This window comes from Giraffa tippelskirchi, chromosome 6, assembly GCF_054371585.1.
Source record: "Giraffa tippelskirchi isolate mGirTip1 chromosome 6, T2T-mGirTip1v1.2.pri, whole genome shotgun sequence".
Lineage (NCBI taxonomy): Eukaryota > Metazoa > Chordata > Mammalia > Artiodactyla > Giraffidae > Giraffa > Giraffa tippelskirchi.
In genome coordinates this window covers 35,808,278-35,832,860 of record NC_137280.1, presented here as the reverse complement: position 1 = coordinate 35,832,860, position 24,583 = coordinate 35,808,278, and the positions used below count along the sequence as shown (strand labels likewise).

Here is a 24,583-nt window from a genome sequence, read left to right as displayed (position 1 = left end):
GATAGTGCTTTTCCTAAAAACTGAATTCTCTAACAGGGATCGCAGAACAAACCCAAATGTGTATGTATGTGTTTATGTATTTATATACACCTACATATACACACAATCACACAAATGCACACACTTACCTCTGCGTGTGTGCTAAGTCACTTCAGTTGTATCCAACCCTTTGAGACTCTATGGACTGTAGCCCTCCAAGCTCCTCTTTCCATGGAGTTCTCCAGGCAGGAGTACTGGAGTGGGTTGCCACATATCATCAAATAACAAGACTTAAAGATTGTAAATCCTAGATTAAATTTTCTGAACCCAAAACTACTTTTTGTTTTAAACTTTATGGTTGGAAAGTCTTCCTATATTGTGTCAATCCTGATCACAATTTCAGTTTTTACTCAAATGAAGTTCTCTTCACATCCAATGAGTATTTCTTTGCATATTATTTATTGTATTTGACCAATTGCTGTTGTTGTACATTTGGGTTTCAAAAGGAGGAAACTAAGCGACTAACCCAAATATATATACAGGAAGTTGTCTTAGAAAAATTTATCAGACTTTTTGCTGTCATTTATAACTTTGTTCTCATAGTAAAACTGAATATTGAGTTACAGTCATTTGAGTCTGTCTCCAACAGATATTAATAACTAACTACAGTAGTAGAGAACATATTACAGTCAAGGTAATTTAAAGTTCTCCAAAGCATTGGCATCTTATAGGTGACAGGTATAGTTATAGGACATAGGTTGAAATATAGGGATGCTATGACTTGATTAGAATTCAAAGTCACTCAGCTGAAATTGAAAATTTGAGATGAAAATTCAACATCATGGTTTAAGGTGTTGCTGGTGTATTTAATTAGAAGGAAGATATTAAATGAAAACAGAGATGACCAAAATTAACTGGATATTCTTATAAAATTCCCTGAGTTAACTAATTACTGATTATGGTAAAATTCATGTACCCTGATGACAATAAATTATCAACACTTTTACATTTAAACAATTGAATTGAAGTAGAAATTGGCTGAGTGGCTAAAAGACATCTACAAATGTAATCTTTCAACATTGTGACAGCCAGGAAAAATGTTCTTTGGAGCCCTTTAAAAATCAGTATTCCTTCACATTTCTGCTCTTATTAAAATTTGCAAGGCAAAAAATTATTGTATAGATTACATTCTGGTAGTGGAAATTAGAAGAAAATGTAACTAATTAACAGAAAGTGCCAACTTAAGAGATCATTAATTGATTTTTTTTCTATTGGGTTGTTCTGACTTAATTAGCACTCATTTGAAGAACTTCTAATTCTCTTGAAAGAGCCTTTAGCAAGTGGATATATCTCAGTAACTGAGGGCAAACATATAACCAAAACCCCAACTAGCCAAAGCAGAAGAGAGTATGGGACTAAAGAGTCTTGAGTGGTTACAGCTTCAAAAAAAGCTTGATCCAGGATATCAATATTTCTTTCTGCAACTAATTGGGTTCAATATCAAGGAATTTTTGTTTCAGTCAGTTCCAAATTATTTTTCTCACAAATCAGCAACTCCAGCAGAAAGAGAGCTTCTTTCTCCTAATAGTTCTAACAAAAGTTCTAGAACTGAGTCTCAGTGATCTGTCCCGGGTCACATGCCCAGCCCAAGAAGATGGTACTAAATAAAGGAGGGCAGAGGGGAATGGTAGTTCTGTGGTGAAAAGTGCTCTGCATGTGAGGTGGTCAGAAAAGGCCTCTTGAATGTGAGAACATTTGAAAGGAAGCATGAAGGGAGTGAGGGAGAACATTTGAAAAAAAGGCAGGAAAGTAAAGAGTTAGCCACGTGACTCTTCTCTGGGGGCAGAATTTGAAGTAAAGAGAATAGCAAGGGCAAAGGTCCTGAGGTAACAATCTGCTAGGACTGTTCTGGAAATAACACAGAGGACAGAATGGCAGAAGCAGAAGGAGCAAGGGGAGACTGGTAGGAATTGAGGTCAGAAGGTAGCATTTTGAAAGACTGACTTCAAATGAAAAAGGAGGTCATTAGAAAGATAAAAAGCAGTTCATTCCTTGTGAATCACAGCATCTTTACAGAGAAATGTCTACTTTAAAAGCCTGAGTGACTAGAAAAACAGTTTTAGATAAATAGAGAAGACAAGAAAGCATTCTAGATGTAAAGAATGGTTCCAGAACTAAGGATGCCCAGAGGTGAGAGTGCAGAAAGTCTGTGTTCAGGGCAAAGGGTAGACCTAGTAGTTTGAGCTAATGGACTTGGGTAAGGAGTTGGAGAGTAGTGAGGTGAGATTGTGGAGGGCCTTGAATGTCAAGTTGGGTGCTCAAACTCCCTTTCATCTGAGAATGAGGAGTCACTAAAAGCTTTCGAAAATATACAGATGTCCAACCTAGTTAGTGACCAGCAACATTTGGTTTTCCCTAATTCATTTCCTTTCTTACAAGCTGAAAGTTTGTAAAGATTCCACCAGCCAAACAGGACATTTAAATAGGTATTAAACAATTCCTTTTGTCATGGTTATGATCAAAGCAATCTGTCAGTTCAGTTCAGTCACTCAGTCATGTCTGACTCTTTGCGACTCATGCGACTGCAGCATGCCAGGCTTCCCCGTCTATCACCAATTCCCAGAGCTTGCTCAAACTCACGTCCATTGAGTCAGTGATGCCATCCAACCATCTCATCCTCTGTTGTCCCCTTCTCCTCCTGCCTTCAATCTATAACTACCAATTAATATCATTGAATATCGTAAAATTAGCATTAACTCACTACACTGTCATAATTCTACCTCAAAATAAATATAGACACAAAAGTGAAATATGATTTTTTATACGGCCTTTAAAACAAAAAGGCTATGAGACCTCTCCCCCTCCATTGGGCTTCCTTGGTGGGTCTCCTGCACTGCAGGCAGATTCTTTACTGTCTGAGCCACCAAGGTCCCCTACCAACTCCAATAATCTTGCCTGGAGAATCCCATGGACAAAGGAGCCTGGCAAGTTATAGTCCATGGGGTCACAAAGAGTTGGACACGACTGATCTATTAACATTGGTACTCACTGGTACTCCCCCTCCATTGGTACTCTTGAAAGATTTGCTCCTGGGCCCTGAGTCAAGGGACCACATCTGGGAAGCGGTGACCTAGGCTGTGCTGCTGGAGACTGCTGGATTTAGAGCTGGAGGGTTGCCTCTGGGGCATCTCCCTGCAGGCTCAAATTCACTTTGTGTTCAATGCTTTGGCAGTTTCCCCAACTCCTCACTCCATCTGTTGATACCATGGCAGCACTGACCATCTGGTCACTACATTAAATGCTCCTCCCATCAGGTTCCTCTGAACCAGAATTAATGCTACATTGGTAAGCTGATAGAAGATTATTATAAAAGGAAGAAGTCCTTTTCCTGATGTTTTCTTCCTTCTTTGATTATCTCTGAGAATCAGTATTCCTCTCCATCAGACCACATTACCTCATAAAGTCAACATAAAGCTCATTATTTGAAGTTAAATATTACATCCAGCAGCTTACCCACATGGATGAAATGATATGAACACTTCAGTCATCCATCCATCCATTTATTTATTTACACAGCAAACATTTATTTAGTGAGAGGCAACAGACCTAAGTCAACCCTACGTCCCAGTTGGCCCAGGACAGCTCCAGCTTATTCCTGCCATGTAGATATCAGTATTGTCTCAGTTGCATAAGGATCTCAATTTAGACAATAAATTATATGATTATTGTAAGCCAAGCATAGTGTTTAAGAATATCTTTAAAAACATCATGGTTAAGAACACATGGTTAAGAGAATGCCTTTGATCAAAGCCTGGTTTCACCACCTAATGGGTGTGTGACCTTGGGCAAGTCACTAATCTCTCTCTGTTTTATTTTGTCCATCTGTAAAATGAGACTAACAATAGGACCTACATCCTGGAGTTTACTGTGTGATTTAGAAGAGTTAATCCACATGAAGGCATGTCACAAGCACTGTGAAAGTGTGAGCTACCTTTGTGTAAAAACATATCTCGTTACCAGCCTCACAGAGATGACAATCTAGTAAACTCATGATTTTATAAATTTTCTCATTAACACAGATATTGAAATGTTACATACATTTCATGAATATTTTTAAACGTTATAAAATACCAGTTATCAAACTATAAAAACAGTTTGATAGGTAACATATATAAATAGTTCAGCCTAACTAAAAGTTAGCTTGAAAAAGATTAATATTGTGAAAAAATGATGAAAATTTAAGGAATTGGATGACATTGATAAAATCTCATGGCAACATAGATTAAATTACAAAGAATGCTACTCAACTACCCCAGTAAGCTATACCTGGCACACTGATGATATCGGCACTATCAATTCCAAAGTCACTGAACCTCTGAAAGAAAGTCGTGTGGCTTATTCTTAATAATATGGCCTCAAAGTGGATCATTTGTCACCAAATCTGATAGGCTTGCCTCTTCTGTCTGTGGGCATCTCACATTGCAGACAGCAATTCAAGTCGAAGTCAGAAAAAGAGGGGGTGCTTTGTATAACAATGGATTGTGAGTCAAAGTGTTAGATTATTCACAATTCAACATTCAGGAAGCATTCTGCTCCTTAGAGAACACGACAAGTGGCCTACGGACTCTTCATGCATGTTATCCCCTCCGTGTCGAGTGCCCCCCCCACCTCCTTCTGTGATTCTTTTCCTGGGAGTTAACCACAGTGAGTGCATTACAGAGTCTGGCAAAAGGCTCATTCTAAAGGTCTTTGGATTTTAATCATTTTAAATTTCGTCTTATACATCTGATCCTTCAACACAAAGTGAATAGTAAACCCTCTTGTTTTACATAATTATATTCAATCATCATATTTCACAAGGCTTTATTTGTGACTTTAGCTGGGTTAATACTGTTTTTTCATTGTTAATAGGAAAGCAAATAATCAGATACACATCCTCTAACCTACTACCACAAAAGCACTTAAGAACTAGGAGATCTAATGTCTGATAAACGGTTCTAAAAGGCAAGGAATAGTAATATAGCCAAATGATGCAAGGGGATAGGAACATAATGAGTTAGAAATATGTTTACTTCAGAACATGTAGAGATAGACATTAGCACTCTCTAAACTATAGTCTTAAATCTCCTCTGTGTACACAAAGTAAAATGAGTTTTATTATACCACTTAACTCAAATTTATCTTCCATTTCATTTATATAGTAATTAAATGCTTATACTCAGTAATATAAGAAATGGTAATGAACCTCTTTGGAAAATTATATAGTTAAAGTGTTCCTAAATGTACAATAACTCTGCTCACTATCTCATTATTTTTCCCTTCACATACCTCTCTTGTAATTATTTCAGTGGTACCGAGTTCAGTGTGAGGAAGTTTATGCCTTGAATAGGCCGTTCATCATTAACGAGCCTCCACTATTATAATAGCAATATGGAGACCATCCGTCCCTTCATCTCCCAGAACATCATGCTGGATGTTTTAGTTCTATAAATACTTTGCCTTGACATTTGCATTATACCAGCTGATCATTATCATGCCCTCATTTTCTATTTCCAAATTTCTGTGGCCTTCAACATTAGGTACGTGCTATTCAGAAATGTTTCTCCAGGGTCAGATCTTTTTTCCTTAAGCAATTTATTTTTAACAACTTTCAACAAATACTGCTTCTCCAGCTTCCCCATCAGGCAATCAAGATTCCTTTCTGCTAAAGTGCTCAAGCAAGAAATAAAACAAGAATACCCACTCAACCAGGGCTTCCCAGGGGCACCAGTGGTAAAGAGCCCACCTGCCAAGCAGGAGACATGAGACGTGGGCTTGATCCCTGGGTTGGGAAGATGGGTTGCCATTCCCCATGGAGGAGGGAATGGCAACCCATTCCAGTATTCTTGCCTAGTGAATCCCCATGGACAGAGGAGCCTGGTGGGCTATAGTCCATAGGGTTGCAAAGAGTCAGACATGATTGAAGCGACTGAGCACGCACACACACACGCTCAACCATGTAGGAAAATCTTCACTTCTACTGAAATTAAGGAAAGTGCTTCTACTTTTGTGTACTCGATCCTCACACTCATTTCATGTCATGTTTTAGAGCAGTTCCCTGGACTAAATGCTTATTTGCTCCTTGATAGAAATGTTAGAATCAGAACCAGCAATGCTGTGACTGAGAGATTAAGCTATATTCATGAGAGAAGCTATTTATCCCCAGGAGTAAAGTTAGAGAAGTTATAGGCACTGATATCTGAATGCTGGGCTTTGTAAGAAGGAAGAAGAATTATGACTTTCTGCAGTGTTGCAGTTCCAGAAATCTTAGAAACTGAGGTTGAGGCCCTCAGGTCTGTTAGCTCCATGGAAGAATTTAAGAGTTGAGTACGTATGAGCAAGAATCAAAATAGGGAGGAAGACATGTTCTCAGTGAGAAATTCCCTCCATAATCATCTCATCCTATATTTGAAACATATATAATTATGAGGTCCTACGAACACCTCAGTGGAGGCAATGGTGGCTATAACAATCCCTTCCAGTGCGTAAGGAATGGCCCCACAGAAGTGAGCAGCCCTGAAGGGTCGCCTGGCCCAGCTTGGCAGATCTACTTCATTTAGCAGCGGCCTCACATGAGAACGCTCTATTCTACCTTCTGTTTCTGTTTCACCCCATTAATTGAACTAAAGAAATGCACTTGACACCTAGGCTGGGTAATCTCATTTAGCCCCAAGGACTGCAAAAGTATTAACGCTGTTAATTGAGGCATTTCAAACTGAGCCAAATGCCACACTCCTCTCAGGGCAATAAGCCTCCCTCCATTACTGTTCATGGGCCCCGTGGGAAAGTGTGTTCACACAGACCAAATGTGTCCCATTCCAGCAACAGAGTTGAAAATGAATGTGCTGCTCTATTACCTTTTTAATGCCAAAGGCTTCCCTTCTCCATCCTATTCCCCTGCTGTCTCCTGGCTGATTTCGACTCTTTCATAAAAGAAAACTAAAAGTGCAACTATAAACCTCAACCTACAATGCAGTTTCACAAAGTTCCAAATTTAAACATCTGAAATTTTAAAATGATACAATTGCCTCTTGATAACGATTAAAACTAGAAATAACACAATTGCCACTTGATAACTGTCCGTGATAATTCTCTCCATGAGAAATGGACACAAAAAAGTCCAGGTAGATCCTCTCTGGGCAGCGCTGGAAGCTCTGATCTATGAGAGGAGGTGAAGGGAAAATGGACTTACTAACTCACTGAGCAGAAGGTTCACGTACCTGCTGCCTTCAGCAGCCTTGGCTGATGGACTTTGTTGTCAGAGGAGTACAATCAAAAAGCACTGCTGTAGCGGATTTTGAAAAGTTAAGCTTTGTTTTGCTTCATTTTGATTGATTTGGGTTTTTTGGTTTCCTGAAGCTGCTACATGGTTTTCTGCCCAATTCAAGAGAAATGTCAGGCCCTAAACTTATCTCTAATTCTTGGATACATTACACCCTAGTTTTGTGATAACCCAGACTTCTTTCCCTCTACAAGGTTTTCTGGACTGGAGGTTATATAGGTTGAATGAACTTTCTGAAATGAAAAACTCAAGTCATTTCCTCTTACTTTTTTGTGGTGCTTCCTTAACTGTGACAATTCCTATCAATACAGCCCCATTCAGTGTACTGCAGACGAAGCAGTTAGGGAAGGGCTGACTGGAACCATGAGGACCCTTGAATCCACTAACTGGTGATAACTAAAGGGATTTGAACAAATATCCTGTGCATGTGAGAAACCAAGATTCTACATTTAAGCTTAGTTGTAGCGGGAAGTTCAGCTGCCATCAGCTCCAGTCACAAATGTGTTTTGAGTTTTACTTTCAATAATAATGGCTGCCATTTGCTCAGCACCAACTTACTCGATATGAGACACTGTGCTGAATACTTTGCAAACATTATTTCATTTGATGCTGGCAAAGAGTCCTATGAAATAGGTACTATCTTTACCAGTATGCAATAATAATAATAATAATCCCATGAAGACTTTTCTCAGGAGAAACTTGAAACACACACATGTTTAGCCAGGCTCCCTTGCCCCGTGTCACAATTCAGTAATCCTGGTAGCAAGAGATAAGCAAAATCAATGCAGGATGTTTTACCAATAGTCCCACCTAGAGGCAGGAGGATGAATAAACTAGAAAATATTTTTTGTTTCTTTCAGAAGGGTTCCATTAGATCTTGAATTTCTATTACTATTTTATCATCTTTCATATTAGATTTTTGCAAGCTGTAACAAAGCAAGAATGAAATTGGGTCTACTGAAGATGTCAGTGAAACTACCATGGGGTTAAAACAAAAAGTGGGGCTAGTCCCAAAACTGTCTGTTTAATGTTCAGTGAGTCACTAGACATATTCCTGGTAAATGTTAGAATAAACACATCTGCAAAAACTCATAAGGTTATATGATTTTACTATTCCTGTAGAATTTTATCTGAAGAGAAGTTTCTCCCCCTCTCAGACTTCAAATTTTTTATACATCAAGAGCTCTCCAGTAAGGTCCCACAACTACTCCCATCAACTGAAATGTCTATTAATGTTTTTAATGGTAATGAATACTTAGCACATAGAATATTTTTTGATCTACCATTGTTTAGATATTCACATTTACAACTACTCCTATGAAGGCTCATCTCAGAGGACCAGCTGATCCCAAGGAATTATCCCCGAATGATGGATGTATAATAATTTAGTCTTAAACCTGGATAATTCAGTATTGGGTAAGGCTTCTCTTAGCTGCTTGATTGTGGAGGAAAAGATGAATGTGGAAAGATGTTAATATATCCAGGGCAGCCAACACAGGACTTAAACACAGGTCTGGCACCAAAGCCCATGCCAGTGTGTTTTTCAAAAAGTAGACTGTGAACTGCCTGCATTACAATCACAAGGGATTCTTATCAAAAATATAGATTCCTGAGTCTCACCAGAGAACCACAGAGTTAGAATCTCTAGGTGGATACTAGGCCTCTGGGTATTTACCAAGCACCCCTGTGATTGTTAACATACAGAACCATTCAGCTTCCTGATGCTGCAGGAGAATTATAGTGCATAGAACGTGGGGGTGCGAGGGAATGGAGTACACAGGACTCTGATGATTCTTCTGTAATCCCTGAGCAATCTCAGGGTTTCAAAGATGACCCACGTGGCCTTGGTGTGTTCAAGACAGGTCCATAAAAGGACTTTCTGTTGTCTGTGGCCACATGGCCATGAAGTTTGCAGTATTCACAAGTCTCCAAAGACAGTTTGGTGCAGGGGAAGAAAGGGTGGAGGTAGGCACAGAATAAAACAAGAAAGTGAATTTGACAATTTTACTGGGGAAAGGTGTGAAAGGCTCATTGCAGGGCAGAGCCTACAGCTAATCAAAAACAATGAGACAGGGAAAAGCCGGGAACTTGCCCCAATCTTCACCTCATTTCCTCAGGCTTCCATGGATGTTGTCATCCACTGATTGATTACAGCGTTCCCTGTTGCATAAATGCTTAGCAGCAACTCATTAAAACAAAAGAAAGAACTCTTCCAGCAGGGCTAAATGCTTCTTTAAAAGTCTGTCCAAAAGACTCAGCTGAAAAATTCAACTCACCACTTTTCCCAACTCACGTATTTTATAGAAAACTCAAAGGCATGAAGATGAGAAGGGAACTGACAATAATGCTCAAGGCTAGAAGTACTGTTCACTGAAAAAGACCGCTCTTTTGAATCAGTGGACCGTTGTCCCGCCAGGTTTGTGTCTGGGTGATTCTGAGATGGCTGTGTCTCTCCTCCCCAGTCTCAGGAGGCTCAGGTGCTGAAACAGCTGGCGGAGAAGCGGGAGCATGAGCGAGAGGTCCTCCAGAAGGCTTTGGAGGAGAACAACAACTTCAGCAGGATGGCAGAGGAGAAGCTGATCCTGAAGATGGAACAAATCAAGGAAAACCGTGAGGCGAACCTAGCTGCTATTATTGAACGTCTGCAGGAAAAGGTAATCTTAACAGAGAACCGAGCAGATGCACATTCATATGCAACCCACAGCAAGTGAATTCTCAAATACCTGGCATCAGAGACTTAAACTCTGCTGCAGGTGCGGAAGGCACCTAACCCCATGCGCAGGGTCTCCCGCGCTGCAGTGTGGTTGAGGAATGTAAGTATGACTTACAGCTGGAATTCTGTCAGGGTTTCCAGTGGTGAATAGACTGAGGGAGGCCGATTCCTGCTTTTCAAATGTATAAAAGGCTTTAGTACAAATCTTAGGGACTCACCTACTGGAAAAATATGAAATTGGAAATGTTTACTATTTCATATAAACAATAATACATAACAATAATATAATGAATATTTTTAATATATATATTATTATTATAAAAATAATAGTGTAAAATAATATATTTAATATTTGGTCTAATGTTTAGTTAATATATAATATTAAATATGTAACTTATTGTCAAAATATATTTGGACATGTTTCCATATGTTTGGAAAAATATATTCATCAAAAGAGGACAGACTATTTATGAACAGTGGAAAGCCCATATAGGAAAATCTACATGGAAAACTGGGCTTCCCTTGTAGGCTCAGTTGGTAAAGAATCCGCCTGCAATGTGGAGACCTGGGTTCGATCCCTGGGTTGGGAACATCCCCTGGAGAAGGGAAAGGCTACCCACTCCAGTATTCAGGCCTGGAGAATTCCATGAAATGTATAGTCCATGGGGTCGCAAAGAGTCGGACACGACTGAGCGACTTACAAAAAAAAAAACATGGAAAACTAGTAGAGGAAGTTCATTACCTCCAGATCTGGCACCCTGGTATTTTCTCATCAGTCTGAATATATGATGGCCATTCCCATCAGTCAGGATGAGCAGTACTGGAGATCCTCTGGAAATTGTTCTCTCAGAACTATAATATCTTTTATTCAGGATAATTGTGAATCAAACTTCATCTCTCATCCTAGGCCCTAAAAAAATAAAATAAAATGGCATTGCTAGGAATGGGGCATGCTGATCTTCGATTGGCAAATAGACCTCTAATTTCAAGTGCAAGATTTATATTGCTCCACGGCAATCCAGGAGCATTACTGTTTTTTTTAAATTACACACACTCACTCGAACACACAGCACATCCTTCTGATTTCAATTGTAAAAGAGGTCATAAAATTTGCATATTTAACTAGTACTTCCAGAAGTGTTGGTTTTAATGGGCAATTTATTTTTCTCTGCATATTTATCTTCACCCACCCACCCACCAGCTCCTTTTTCTGTCTTACCACTCTCATCCAGAATCAGGCTCCTCCATACATACATACTTATATACATGAATACATACAGTTTGTCCTATAAATATTCAGCCCATGGAATTCTTAATATTCTTCACATCAAGCTGCAGAATCTCCATGGTTGGGACTCAGGCAACCATATTTTTTTTTAACTCTCCAGATAATTCCAGTACACAGCCAGGTCTGAGAACTAGTGGTTTGTAGTCTGTTCTGATATAAATCTCATCTGACAGCATTCTATCTTGTGCTGAATTATGCAGCTCACATCATATGTAGGGCCACATTTTCCCTTATTCCATAGCTAGCGACACTTTTCAAATCTAATGGAACCTCTGACCAGTGGCAGCCAAGATCTGTTATCTTCTCAGTAAAGTGGAGATACTCCTTAGAGAATACCAACTTTACTTCCATTTGATGTATTTTAAATACACTGTTTTTTGTTTGCATATAGTATATGTGTTTGTATATACTAAAACTATTTTCCTTTTTCCTAAAATAAGAAAAAGTAAATTTTTTATTATGGCCAATATCTAGCCTTTTGTCTGAATGAAATTACTACAATGAAGTTAGAACTTAAAAGAGGATCAGTAATAATACTGAAAGTGTATGAAACTGCCAATATAACATAAGCTCTTCTGGAATCTCCCACATCAAAGGATGATCATTACTGAAATGGCACCTCTTAGTAAGTTGTCATGAGGTGACCACACTAAGTGCCTTTTACACGTTTTAATTGCCCACCATTCTGACAGTCTTCCCTGGCCCTACCAATTAGCCAAGAGATGTGATAAAATTCCACATGAGGTTTTGCAACAATCTGCCTGCCACCCAGCCCTCAGCCTCCCACCTCCTTAGTGAAGCGACGTGTCCCTCAGCTGTGGCTACCAGGGTGTCCTCCATGTCATTCACTCATGAATTCCCACAAACCGCTTGGGGTCCCAGCCACGTTCGCTCAAAGCCTTTATGCTCATGTTCAGCTGCTCAGTCGTGTCCAACTCTTTGCAACCCCATGGACTGTAGCCCGCCAGGCTCCTCTGTCCATGGAATTTTCCAGGCAAGGATACTGGATTGGGTTTCCATTTCCTTCTCCAGGTGATCTTCCTGAGTCATGCATCCAATTCACGTCTCTTGCATCTCCTGCATTGGAAGGAGGATTCTTTACCACTAGAGAAATCCCTCAAAGCCTTTAGCTGAAAGCCTAAAACAAAAGCAATTCCATTTGCACTTTAGAACCTCCTGAAGAGCTCTTTTAAATGAGAGCTTCTGATGTAATCGTCTGGGGCAGAACCCAGAGATCAGCATTATTTTCAAAGCTTACGAGCAGACACTGGTTGGATGGCATCGCCAACTCAATAGACATGAGCAAACTCCAGGAGATAGTGAAAGACAAGGAATCCTGGCATGCTGCAATCCATGGGGTCGAAAAGAGTCAGACATGATTTAGTGTCTGAACAACAAACAACAACAAAGTAGACACTTGCATTTAGCCAGAGTTAAGAAACTCTGAGTTAAAGGCTTCTTAAATGCTTTATTTTGTTGCCATAAGTTATCTTAAAATATTTTCATCTTTGTTCCATAAAAGTGTTCTTTCTTTCTTCAAAGAATAATGTTACACTCTTTTTTACATATATTACTATTTGTTTATTGAATAAATGAGCAACTATAAAAATATAAAAACACCAACATGTAAATAATATGTAGGGAAATACTGTGTCTGTGTGGTTCACCATGGAACACACAGCACCTAGAATGTTGCTTGACACAGAGGAAGAACTCCACAAATATTTTTGAATACATACATACGCATCAATGCATACATACATAATTTAGCTCATGGTCCCTCTTCTCTTTCTGTTCTTTTCCCAGGATTCCTCCTGCCTCCCACAATTTCTACTGTCTCCCATATGAGAACTTACCCTCATGATTATTAATCACTAGGTTATGAATTATTAATGATAATAAATGTAGTTGTAATGATGTTACATTTACCAAACACATATCATGACACATATTAGCTTTGTGCTCAGTACAGTTTTGAATGTTACTCTGTTTCTAAATTGCCATTTTTCTTTCCTTAGCACTATATCTTAACACTCCCACTTATACAGAAAAGAAGCAAATGAGGAGGGTGTGGACAAAAAGATACCTATGCCACAAAGACCTGCAGTAGGCTGATATGTTTTTGTCATCCAAATTGATATAGAGGCATGCCCAGGACACAATAATGTAACCTGGGGATTATGACTAACACTGAGGTGAAATTGAAATTGTTCTTATTCTTTGAATTTCTATTTCTAGAAAAGAGGGGGAGGGAGAAGGGGAAAGGATAAGAGACTCTTTCTCCCTCACCCAACACTTCTTTCTTCCCCTCATGCACTAGACTGTATCCCTCAGAAAGTTCACCATTTGACACATTAGGCACCATGAGTAGTAGCAGCTTTGTTATCGAACCCAACCAGGAACTGGAGTGAATAGTTAATCATGAAAAATCAGTTAAGGCAGGTCAAATCATTGTAACAATACACATATTCATTAAGACTTCCCAGATGGCTCAGCGGTAAAGGATCTGCCTGCAATGCAGGAAATGTGTGTTCAATCCATGGGTCTGGAAGATTCCCTGGAAGGAAATAGCAACCCACTCCAATATTCTTGCCTGGGAAATCCGATGGACAGAGGAGCCTGGCAGGCTACAGTCCATGGAGTTGCAAAAGAGTCAGACATGACTTAGCAACTAAACAATACAATGTAGATGATGGCTAGATTTAGGAGATAGGATAAGGAACAAGGAGGGAATGGGGAATATTAACTAACCTAGCAGGTCATTTAAGAGGATTTCTACTGAATCTTATTGAATTCTTCTCTTAATCCAATTTGTAAGACATCTTGGTTTCAAAATTTTACTGAGCCATTCACTAGCCAATGCCAAGACCTCCCAGCGTGAAATTTTGTAACAAATACTGAAGGAGTTTTAGGTGTTTAGGAGTGAAAGAAAAAAAAAAAAGAAAACAGACTTCCTTGACACCTACTATACTTTATTCAACCACAAAGTACAGAAATGAGACACTGTTTCAATGTAATTGATACTTTCAACTCTAACAATGGATGAAAGGTCAAGCCAAAGCATTATAGTTACTAATTTAGTGATAATGGTGTTACTAATATGACTTACTTTAAAAAGATAAAAAGTTTTTAAAGAGAGTAAGATTCTGTGATTCTTTATCTCAGAGATAATTTTGATAACATATAACTGTTTAGGTAGAGATTTCAACCATTATCAATTTCCATTTACTGTAACCTTTCATCCTTCTCATCTGATATTTGGGCTTTGGTGTTTTTGGTTTTTTTTGTTTTTTTTTTTGTCATTCTGACTCATGAGTGACATTTGTGTAGCTATTTCCTATGGAATATGTCTGATAAATGAATCATGAAAGGAAAAAGAGGATTAAAACTAACCTTCACTGATTTCTCATTGTAAGCCAGGTATTTGGCACATACTATGGAATTTAATTCCAGAAGGAAATACTGTAATCATCCCCATTTCACATCTAAGGAACCCGGTCCTTAGAGAAATCAAGCCATTTGGTCAAGATCACAAAGCTAAGGACATCGGACTCTGAACAAGTCTCTCTGACTCCAAACGTTTACGCTAAGTTAAACCTGTAGCTTGTGCCAGTTCTGCACAGTAAGCAGACTGGCAGCAGCATTGGAAGTTTATAGTGCTCCCATGATCAGCATCATCTTCAAGAATGAAATTACTTTCCTTCACTCCTGACTCACTCCTGACCCCTCTTAGTTATTATTAAAAAGGATTCTGATGATATCTGGTCTTGCATTCAAATACTCACATAATAGGATTTCATGGATTATAATTGATACACTAGGTCATCTAGTTCAAGTGTTTGTTTAGATTTGATACCTAGAAAGGTAAAGGGATATTAAAAGGTAAAAAAAAAAAAAAAAAAAAGAACAACCAAAAAAAAAAAACCGAAACTTCACTAAGCTTCCAGTACAGAAATCTCTCTAATCACATTTTCTCCACAGAATCAGAATTTTTCCTAAAACCACCTTTTACACATTTTTCATATCAAATGAATAGTTGCATTCAATGGTAAAACACTATTATATTGATGGGAGGGAGGGGATAAACTGCAGAGAACATTGTAATTTTAGATCTGCTTCAGTCTGTCTAACCCAGTGTGTCTGACAATGCCTGGCAAGTATGAAAAACTCAATAATGAAATGAAATGAATGAAATGAATGTTATCAAAGAATAGACTTGACCTTTTGATGAGCTTTCTTGGAGTATCACAGTTGCCTAAGTAACCTCTGGTTTAAGGTCTTCTGACAATTACCAAATGGGTATATCTTTCCCTTTCTCCTTTGCCTTTAGCTTCTCTTCTTTTCTCAGCTATTTGTAAGGCTTCCTCAAACAACCATTTTGCCTTTTTGCATTTCTTTTTCTTGAGGATAGTCTTGATCACTGCCTCCTGTATAATGACAGGAATCTCTATCAGATCTAATCCCTTGAATCTATTTGTCACTTCCACTGTATAATCATAAGGGATTTGATTTAGGTCATACCTAAATGGTCTAGTGGTTTTTCCTACTTTCTTCGATTTAAGTCTGAATTTGGCAATAAGGAGTTCAGGAGCCACAGTCAGCTCCTGGTCTTGCTTTTGCTGACTGTATAGAGCTTCTCCATCTTTGGCTACAAAGAATATATAACCAATGTGATTTCGGTATTGAACATCTGGTGAGGTTCATGTGTAGAGTTATCTCTTGTGCTGTTGGAAGAGGGTGTTTGCTATGACCAGTGCATTCTCTTGGCAAAACTCTGTGGCCTTTGCTCTGCTTCATTTTGTACTCCAGAACCAAATTTGCCTGTTACTCCAGGTATCTCTTGACTTCCTACTTTTGCATTCCAGCCCCCTGTGATGAAAAGGACATCTTTTGGGGATGTTAGTTCTAGAAGGTCTTGTAGACAATTACCAACATTTTGCTGATTGAAAAAACAGACTATGCTGAAACTGACAGGCCCACTGCATATCTCCATTTGATTCTCCCACATTTTTATATGGAATTGCATTACAATTTTAAGCATATATTTGATGATTTGAATATAAAATTTTCAAATAACAGATTCACTAAAATATTTGAAAATAAACAATATTTTTCCTAGGAGCACAGCATTTAAATTACCTGTTTTTCTTTTTTCTTTTTTCAGTTCACAGATTATATTTGTTCTCTCCTATGGCAAAATGTATTCCTTTACAACTAATTTTTTAAGTTGAGTAAAAAGTGTGCTCAAAGTAGCCTAATAATACTAATTATAATCTTTCCTGTTGTACTGTAAATTTGGGTTTATATGAATCTCTAGACTTCAGGCTGTTTTTTTTCCTAGCATAGTGACAGTCTGGGCTTTTTCTCAATTTTTGTCAGAACTAAGCTCTTACTAATTAGTTTCTTCCTGCATGAGAAAAAGATTTTACAGCATCTTTTTCCTCATCAGAGCAGAACAAAAAGAAGGAAGAGTCAGCTGCATCCATGCTAATTCCCCCGTGACATTTCCAAACAGGACATGATTTCTCTATACATGCTTTTTTCCCCTTCTCTTCATGGCTTTTGAATGCAGACAAAAAGCTCATTTAAACCAATTACATAAAATTGCTTTTAAACTCTTTCTCTAGAATCAACTTGCTGCTTACTGTAATTCTGTATTTTTGAAGGAAATGTATGGCTATATATATGCCTTTTTCTCCCAGAACCTACATTTCAAAAGACACATTTTTTTCCACACAACTATAAAATTTTCTCTGCTCATTGACACAAAGACTATATAGCAGGGGCTGAGGGGTGGGGTTGGCTGCAGAGCCAGGCTCTCTGAGTTTAAGTCTCAGCTCTGCTACTTCTTGGTTATATGATCTTGGGCAAGTGACTTAGTCTTTTTGTGCCTCAATTTCTTCATCTGTAAAATGGGAGCCGTAATAGAGTCTCCATCACAGGATTGTTGTGATGATCAAGGGAATTAACACAGGTAAAATCTGTACTTATGCAGAACTGGTACATGTTAAGTGACTAGTAAATGCTTAGTGGTATAAAGAACCTATAAGCAAAGACTTCTTGAAATCAATAGAGCTTAATGATAAGATTTACTTTATGGCTGGTCAAGGTCATTGCCCCTAAACTAAAGGAATCTGTAGAGCTACAAGAAATTTCTGGAGCTACAGGGGGGAAATAGCAATATAAATAATATTCTAAATAGAAAATAAATATTAATAATAATTATTATCATTTTCTACTTTAATTTAATAAACATTTAGCTCCTATAATAGGCAAGGGGCTAAATAAGTGTTAAATTAAAATTTTAAAATACTAATTATTATTATCAACATTTATTTTTCTATTTAGAATATTAGTTATATCTACAAACACTTATTTAGCCCCTATAATGGACAAGGGGCTTCCCCAGTGGCTCAGTGGTAAAGAATCCCCCTGCCAATGCAGGAGATGTGGGTTCAATCCCTGTTTCAAGAAGATTCCCTGGAGAAGGAAATGGCAACGCACTCCATATTCTTGCCTGGAAAATCTCATGGACGGAGGAGCCTGGTGGGCTACAGTCCACAGGGTCCCTAAAGAGTCAGACATAACTTAGAAAATAAACAATAATAGGCAAAAGCATGTGCTCAGAAGAACGATGTACTAAAAATAGCATTCCACATTGCCTATCAACTCCCTCCTCAGAAAATTTAGTTCCCAAGTCAAGTTTAGTACCTCAGTTTCTCATGTAAACAAACATTTATTGATCATATACTATATGCAAAACACTCTGTTGGGCCCTGCAGATGGAACAAAAGTGAAAAAATACAGCCCTGGCCCTCAGGGAACTTCTAAATAAGCACCTGTCAAAGAGAACAGGTGAAACAAGAGCAGCAATGCCCAAAGTACAGGTTAGAATAAAATGGCTGCCCCATGAAAGGGAAGATTTATGCACATTTACAAATGGAAAGTGAGATAGTTTTCAGTCTCATGAAAATCTTCATGTAGAAAGAGACAACCACTACAGGGATTTAAAGAGTTCTCCTGACGGATGGAGATGAAAGACTAGGAATCTCAACAATTTCATGACAATTCCGTTAAACCAAGAAATCAAGTAGGTGTAGGAAAAGGGTAGAGGGTAACGTTGGAGGGTCATTTGGACGACTCAAGTTTTGAAAGACTTTGATTAAGGGGTTAAGAATTTAGGAAGCATACACAGGGTCTTCTTCCTACATCTCATCCTCCCAAAGTGCCCGTTGGCAATTACAAATCCCTTAAAATGTTAGAGAAAAGGAAGAAGACCATCAAAAATCATAGAGAAGACAGGGTGCTATTTTATGCTATTCTGATGATTTATACAGTAGTCCTAATAGTCAAAATTATCTTAACCATATGATCTGTTTGTCGTAATTTTAATCAAATACAGTGGTAAATTTTTTAAAAGACAGAGGAGATTGTATGTTATTTTACTGCTGTTCTCTAGATTTAGACAGTAGTCCTGAGAGTCAAAATTCTCTCAATCAAAAAAGAAAAGAATGAAAAAGAAAATTGTCTTAATCATGTGATCTTTTGGTCACTATTTTAATCAAATACAGGGATAATTTTTTTATAGACATTATTAGTCTTCCATGGTCTTCTGTGACATGACACTTATTGGGTTCCATGTTTTACTTTCTTGTGAAATGAGAACCTTGTCTCCTAAAGGTAGACACTAAATGGGAAGGAGGTGGGGGTGGGGGAGGAGGAGCTACTTTCTGTCAAGCGTGTAGTATGTAAATTAGTGGGCGGGCTCTCCTGCTTCTCTGTGGACCCAGCGAGACGCATGATGTCTCTTCTCCCTCTGGTGTTTTTCAGGAGAGGCATGCGGCGGAGGTGCGCAGGAACAAGGAGCTGCAGGTCGAACTGTCTGGCTGAAGCGACGGAGGGTATGGCACGCCCCACCATTAGTAAATCCCCCTGCCTATATTATAATGGATCATGCGATATCAGTATGGGAAATGTATGACATGGTTTAAAAAGAACTCATTATAAAAAACAAAAAACAGAATCAAAAATAAAAAAAAAAAATCAATGCGGTCTCTTGGCAGAATGTTTTGCTTGATGTTTAAAAAATACCTTGGATCTTATTTTGTAAATACTTACATTTTTGTTAAAAAATACAAGTATTGCATTATGCAAGTTATTTCATAATCGTACATGCCCTGTAACAGGCTTTCGATGTTGTGTCTTTCCACTCAAATGAATTTGCTAGGTCTGTTCTTTTGGAAGCTCCCCATGTCTGACTCCATTCCCTGCCCTTTACATTCCAACAGAAAAATGAGGTCAGTAGACAGTCTTTGGTGCTAGAAACCCACCATTGCCTAATGACCTAGACAGCTTGGTAATCTTTGGACTTGACTGAGACCATACTTAAATCACAGGTATTATAACTCCACACAAACCACCACATTTGTTCGCTCATAATCTACTAACTGCCTAGAAACTACAAAACCAGGCTAAGTAACACCACTACTCATAGCATTTATTTCTGCTTCTACTGGATTATGTGCTACAAATGTGCTCTGGCTTTAGAAAGGGAGGGATGAAAAAGACAGATCTGAGATCAACCTGGGTAGAAGCAAAAAGCTGAACCTTTTAAAGAGCTGAACACAGATCCCAACCCAAATGGTTCAAGCAGCCGTGAAATCGCTTTTCATGAAGTGGGCTTAATTCTCTAGTTTAAGTTCTTTTGATGGAATGAATTAATGTGTCAGGTGGCTTATTTGTGGATGCCATGATTGATGATGTTCATTTTAAGCTCTTACCTATAGTACAAGTACATGATGCTACTGAATATTTTTCCACTTGGAAACTGTGAGCTGGTTGTTGCATTCAAACACACACACAAACACAATCAAAAACACTGCGGATTTTCACTTAAGCTGGTCTTTCTTCCCCAGTGTGAGGCAATCCTGCCTATTTAAAAAAAAAATTACTCCATCTGTGAGGGCTGATGCAGTCGAGGGGGCTAGGCAGGGCGTTTGTGCCAACTAAGAGAATCACCAAATACCCACCGTGAGTACCTATCGCAGTTTTGAAGTCGTTTCTCCCCCAACTCCCAACTCCTGAAGGTTGCTGCCTGCATATTTACTCTTCATTAGTGCTATTTTCCTGTATGTCATTGTGAGCAAGCTGTGATTAATAAAGAATTGGAGTTCTGTGAACTAATACAGGTTTGGTCTGTTCTCTTGGCCCTCCGTGTGTCTGACCCTGGAGTTCAGATTTTACTAGTGTGGCTGTTGGATTAGACAGTCTCAGAAACAGACAATAATTAGAATTTGAAGGAAACCAGGGCCCCTGCTGATTCACTTCCCTTCTAGAGCAGCAGGAAGCGTCACTTGTCTCTCTCCCTCTGACAGCCCAACACAGCGGGAGAAGTCTTCAATCTGTTCCCCTTGAAAACAGTCAAGATTGAAGGAGACACCACGGTTTCAGACCAGTAAGTCTGCGGAAGAGACCCCCTCTCAAAGCGCTTGGAAGATTCCTGGCACAGCCTCACATCCTCCCACACGGCCACTGGACACCTTCTGCAGCCTGTTAAAATGCAATTTCCCCGCCATATTGCTGAATTTTGCACTACCAATAAACACACTGCACACATGGACACAGCAGGGGGCCTGTCAGTGACCCAGATGGATCCTGCAGGACCAAAGGAACCACATCCAGTTTAAGCAGAAAATCATAAATAATTGAAACCACACAGACTTATGAATAAGCAAACTGGGCTGTCATCCAGATGAGTGCTAACAAGCCAAGTTTAAGGTGGAGGCCACCTGGTCCCTATCTTGAATATCCTTTATTTGTGGGAATCTAATACTGCAATCATTGAAACACAGCCTTAAAAACATGAATTCCATGATCTTCCTTTGGGAAATCAATCAGAGCTTCTGATGAGCAGAAAATAAGCTGCATTTTCACAGTGATACTTTTTCCTTATTTATTTACTATTTTTTTTATTAAAATACAATTTGATCTACAATAGTATGTTAGTTTCAGGTGTACTACATAAAAACTTGATATTTGCATACATTATAAAATGATCACCACAGAAAGTCTAGTAACCATCTGTCCCCATACAAGGTTATTACAGTATTATTGATTGTATTCTTTGTGCTATATGTTACATCCGTGTGGTTTATTTATTTTATAACTAGAGGTTTGTACCTCTTAATCCTCTTTACCTATTTTACACACCCCCAACTTCCTCTCCTCCAGTCACCACTCATTTGTTCTCTGTATCTATGAGTTCTCACAGTGATTTTTATTTCAGTTTGGAAAACATTACTTGAAGGGCTTCCACTGGGCCAGAGCCTATGCTTAAGCCCTGGGAATATGAAAACAAATCACTCCAAGAAGCTCATAGTCTCATAGCTTGTTTTAGGCCAGAAGTGCTCAGTCCTCAAAACATATTGAGGGAAAGCACAGTCCCATCAGTTCTCTGAAGCTTTCTGAAATATTAGAAATGATCAACAAACTTCTGGTGCTACTCTGTAGTGCCTAAATTGGAGCTGCCAACCAGCCTGCTGCCTAGTCTCAAAGATGAAGAAACTAAGGCCCTGAGAGGGATAAGTGATTTTGCTCCAGGTCCCAACACCCACTTCTCACAATTATGTCCTTACTAGTAAGTAGCTCATCAGCAGACCATCCCCAAATCTCACCACGCTGGAGCAGACAGGTTATTTCTGTGGACTTCCCTAGACCAGTGAACCTCATTTTAGCATCATTTATGCTTCAGAGTCCTATTTGGAGGGTTTGTTATAACGGGTGAGCTTCTGATTCTTGGAATCTGTGTAGAAGCCTGGGGATGTGCACTCTCTCATGGTCCCAGGTGACACTAATGCTGCTTGTCTGCACACTCACTTGAGAAGCCCAAGACAAACAATGAAATGGACCTAGGGAGTGGAGATTCTTGGTGGCAGCCACACTGAGAACATCTATTTCGGTCAGGGCATGTTCCATTGGGGAGTGAGGTGGCCTTGAAATGAAACATTTGATTCCATTCAAAAAAGTGGAAGTGGAACACAAAGGAATCCAAGAAGGAAAAAAAAATGAACAACTACACTTGCAAAATAAAACAAGAAAGCATCTAGGGGCTGGAGTAGGGTTAAGAGACAAGTGAGGTTAGGGAACCAATGGTCTTGTGTTACTCATACAACATATAGTTTCAGTAGGGTTCCCTGGTGGCTCAGACAGTAAAGAATATGCCTGTAATGCAGGAGACCCAGTTTCAATCCCTGGGTCAGGAATATTCCCTGGAGGAGGGCATGGCAACCCACTCATTCTTACCTGGAGAATCCCCATGGACAGAGGAGCCTAGAAGGCTACAGTCCATGAAGCCACTAAGAGTTGGACATGACTGAGTGACTAACACACACTGAAACACCTGAAGATGCTCCAGTCCCTTTAAGAGATGAACTAAGAGCTCTTTGTAGAGATGGTGCCATTTTGTGAAATATGCAGTTTATTTGCCTGGTTACACTTACAGATTTTTTGTTTCATGGAGTCTTCATTTCCTCAGGACTACATTTAAATTGTGTATATGACTTTGAAATGTTCTTTAAGGAAAACTCACATAATCCCATTGATTGGAAGGTTCACCCTCCTCTCATCTCTTCTAGTCTCGATAATGTGTGAAACAGTAGAGGACTGATAAATGTGATTCTCCTCCCTGGGTCAGGCATCAGACTTTACATTTCAGAGGAGAAGGCAAAGGTAAAAGTGTACTGTTCACCATACTCCACCCCTGCCACCACTCCTCCCACTGAAGGAGAGAATGAGAAGGGGGAGACGTGACACCCTTGACTTTAGCAATTAAAGGATCATTCCTAGGATAAGACGAAACAATTTCCCTTGATTTCTAACCAGGCAATTTGCTGAAAACTACTAAGGCAAACATGGATCCTAAAGCAAAACTAACATCCCCAAGCTCCCCCAAATTAACTCAGATCATCTTCGATTTCTCACTGTCCCCACCACACACCTCCAAATGATCATCAGGTAGCACTGATTGACCTCCAAGTTGCCGCTCTTTCCTTGCTCTTCGACTTCCATGACCACTGCCCTAACCTGGATACTATTCGACTCTTAAAGCAACCAACTAATATGTCTCTTTTGCTCCAATCTATAGCCTCCTCTACACTCTCACATCTCTCCCATAATCTACTACATCCTCCCCTTTATCAGCAGGATAAAATCTGCACTTTTGTAAGTGTCATTAAAGTGTTCTCACCATTCCTTTCTTTTCTCAAGAACATTACTCTCCTAAGACACCAAATTATTCATCCTGGCATACCAATGACATGCAATTTCTGGCCTGCATGCATAGACTATACTCTGTCTAGAATCATCTTCCCTACAACATCAGTCTGCAGAGGATAGATTGAGCTGTGATAAAAATCCTTCAAATCTCAGTGAAATAAAACAACAAAGATTTATTTCCTACTCCAGCTGTACAAGTTCAACGTGGGTCATGGTGGACGCTTCTCTGCTGTATTCCTCACTCTGGGGTCAAAGACCTGTGGGGTGACCCATATCTGGAATGTTACCTAAATATGTCAACTCACACACTGATTCTCTTAAACCTTCCACCCAGAAGTAGAACAAGTTATTGATCAAAGTAAGTGATGGCGTGGCACGTGTGTGCTCAGTCGTGTCTGACTCTGAGACCCCGTGGACTGTAGCCTGCCAGGCTCCTCTGTTCATGGAATTTTCCTGGCAAGAAATACTGAAATGGGCTGCCATTTCCTTCTCCGGGGATCTTCCCAACCCAGAGATCAAGCCTTCATCTCTTGTGTCTCCTACATTGGCAGGTAGACTCTTTACCACTTGCTCTACCAAGTAAGTGATACAACCACATTTAATGCCAAATGAGCAGGAATGTGTCATTCCATCATAAGCTCAGAAGGAAAGCCAGCACCAATGACGATCACGCTGCTGGTCACCAAGTAGCAGGTTCACTCTCCTCCCCTCATGTAAACACATTCACTCTGTCCCTAAGTTGTAAAATCCCTAAGTCACATTTGGCCATGACATCAAGCTCAATGTCCATTGTGATTCACAGTACCCTCTCCAACAGATGTGGACGTGAGTCCTCTTGACCAGAGACAAATAAATTAAAAGGACAGCTTATCTTCCATAACAGTCAATATACAATGGTGAAATGGGGACAGATAATCAACAATAAACAAGCTTGTTCAAAGGGGAAACAATAGGGAACACATGGCATTCACTGATGATAGAAATTCCGGTGTGCTATTGACCAGTCATT

General features: G+C 39.3%; 1 protein-coding gene across 1 annotated transcript in view; it reads left to right on the top strand.

Moving 5' to 3' along the window:
• Positions 1–20,484, top strand: part of STMN2 (stathmin 2) — a 55,875-nt gene extending 35,391 nt beyond the window's left edge. Inside the window, exons 4-5 of the mRNA XM_081497062.1 lie at positions 9,763–9,954; positions 19,132–20,484. Of these exons, the coding sequence (XP_081353188.1) occupies positions 9,763–9,954; positions 19,132–19,191 (252 nt within the window). The 3' untranslated portion in view covers positions 19,192–20,484. The remainder of the gene's footprint in view (positions 1–9,762; positions 9,955–19,131) is intronic.
• Positions 20,485–24,583: the final 4,099 nt, after the last annotated feature.